At 38.3% G+C, this 2,277-nt stretch overlaps 1 protein-coding gene across 4 annotated transcripts in view; it reads right to left on the reverse strand.

Annotated features, from left to right (window-relative positions):
• Alg6 (ALG6 alpha-1,3-glucosyltransferase) overlaps window positions 1-2,277 on the reverse strand; it is a 75,558-nt gene that overhangs the window by 38,672 nt on the left and 34,609 nt on the right. For all 4 annotated transcript variants that reach the window (XM_029562512.1, XM_029562513.1, XM_029562511.1 and 1 more), the window contains one exon: window positions 684-773. In XM_029562512.1, the coding sequence (XP_029418372.1) occupies window positions 684-773 (90 nt within the window). The remainder of the gene's footprint in view (window positions 1-683; window positions 774-2,277) is intronic.

The following is a 2,277-nucleotide window of genomic DNA, read 5'->3' on the forward strand; positions in this document are numbered from 1 at the left end:
CAAAGAGATCCACCTGCCTCTGCCTCCTGAGTGCTGGGATTAAAGGTGTGTGCCAGCATGCCCAGCTATTAGGAAGTTATTTTCAATATATGAAAGCTTATTTTGCAAAATAGGAAACTGTTAAAAGCTGAAATAATAAAACATGAAAAATAAGCTCGAGAGCTATTGTGAAGAAGTTCTTAGATTTCTGCTGACACATCAAGTCTGAGATGAACTGGTTCTATAGGGCAGAGCAGAGTCAAGACCTCATCTATACGCTACTTTTCATTTCTTCAGGAGACATGCCAATCCTGACTCTTAAATCCTAAGTGAAACACTGCCAAAATTCATTTCTAACTTGACAGATTAGTCAGGAGACCGTTTAGACCTATATTTTTCATTTATTTGGGCCACTGCAGAAAAAGAGCCTTTCCCATGGAAACCCACAGATGCAGTTCTCAGTAACCTGTACATAACTGGTGTCATCTCTACTCCAAATAAATTTTTATACTTCTTTCTAGACTGTCCTCCACAAAAATTATAAAAGTGTTCAAATTCTGACAGCATTTATTAAACTCATTTGTAGCAAATAATACAATAGAAGCTATAGGCAATCTCTCTTCTCTTTAATAAAGCCAGATCACACTGATCCTTACAGTGTCTACCAAGGGCAGAAATAGTTATATTAAAGAAGAAAAACTTACACATAGGCACATAAGAGACTATGGTAGGCTGTAAGAGGTGGATAATCCAATCCCCAATACTGTAAATTGTTATCACTACTGTTAAAATACCTGAAAATAAAAGAAAGGACCATTCCATTATCAATATTCAAGGCATAATTGGACATCTCATATCATCTAGTTATAATTAAGTTTAATGGCTTAACTAATTAAGATATTAATAATTACACTGTGACATCAGCCACAAACAGGACTGTCCCAGATGTCAGGGATTTATTATTACTCAATTCGTAGTATACTCAATCAATAACTGATGCTCATACAACAAAAAATATGCAACAAAGACAAATTTGTATCTGATAGTCTAACAAATTAGAGAAACAATGTTTTCTGAAACTTATTTATTTTACATACATATGTGTGTACTTGAGTATATGTATGTGCACCATGTGTGTGCAGGTGACCATGGAGACCAGAAGAAGATGTTGGATCCCTGGAACTGGAGTTACAGGTGGTTGTAAGGCACCTAATGTGGGTGCTGGAAACTGAACTTGGCAAAAGCAGTATGTGCTCTTAAATACTGAGCCATCTCTCCAGCCCCAAGAAACAATATTTTAACATATAATTTTAAAAAATAAAAAGGCTGGGCGTGGTGGCGCACGCCTTTAATCCCAGCACTTGGGAGGCAGAGGCAAGCGGATCTCTGTGAGTTCAAGGCCAGCCTGGTCTACATAGTGAGTTCCAGGACAGCTGGGGCTACAGGGAGACCCTGTCTCAAAAAGACCAAAAGAATAAATAAAAATAAAAAGCCAGTATCAAAGAACTCACAAAGATATAGCTTATGGAAAGAGAAATACTTCAGAGAATAAGTAGGCTTTGCTTTGGAAATAATTCAACTGCCATGTAATGAGGTTGTACTATAGAAAAGATTCAGTGAATTAACAGGGAAACTAGGTCTAATGATTGTTAGGTTCCTCCAATTAGCCAGAATGTGAAGGAACTATAAAAAACTACCATGCCTCTAAAAATAAAGTCTATATAAATAGATTTTCTGTCCTTCTTCCAACCCACTTACTTTCTCATAGAATTAATTTATAACAATGCAGACCAAACTATATAACCCACAAATGATCATTCATAAGCTTGCTTCAAATGGGTCACCATTTCTCAATCTCTCATTTCAGAATTAAATTTTTTTTTTTTTTTTTTTGTCTTTTTGAGACAGGGTCTCAGCTGGCCTGGAACTCACTTTGTAGACCAGACTGGCCTCAATCTTACAGAGATCTGCCTGCCTCTGCCTCCAGAGTGCAGGGATTAAAGGCCTACACCACCATGCACCAGCAAGATCCCCATCAAGAGGGAGGGTCTCAGCAAGCCCCACCCCTAGTTAAGGAGCTATTGGCAGCTAAAGGCTGTTTAGGGACAGAGAGTCCATTTTCTTTAGGGAAGTGGCTCTGGTAGTGGATGACCCTACGCCCATGCACATGTTGGCAGTACTAACTGGACTCAGTGGGTTAAAAAAAAAGAGGGCATGAAGTTGAAGGGTGACATGGAAGACTGTCTGGGAAAAGTTGGAGGAGGAGAGCAGGACATAGATATGAAAATATATATATAT

The sequence above is a fragment of the Nannospalax galili genome, unplaced genomic scaffold (assembly GCF_000622305.1).
Source record: "Nannospalax galili isolate Female #2095 unplaced genomic scaffold, S.galili_v1.0 scaffold553, whole genome shotgun sequence".
Taxonomy (NCBI): Eukaryota; Metazoa; Chordata; class Mammalia; order Rodentia; family Spalacidae; genus Nannospalax; species Nannospalax galili.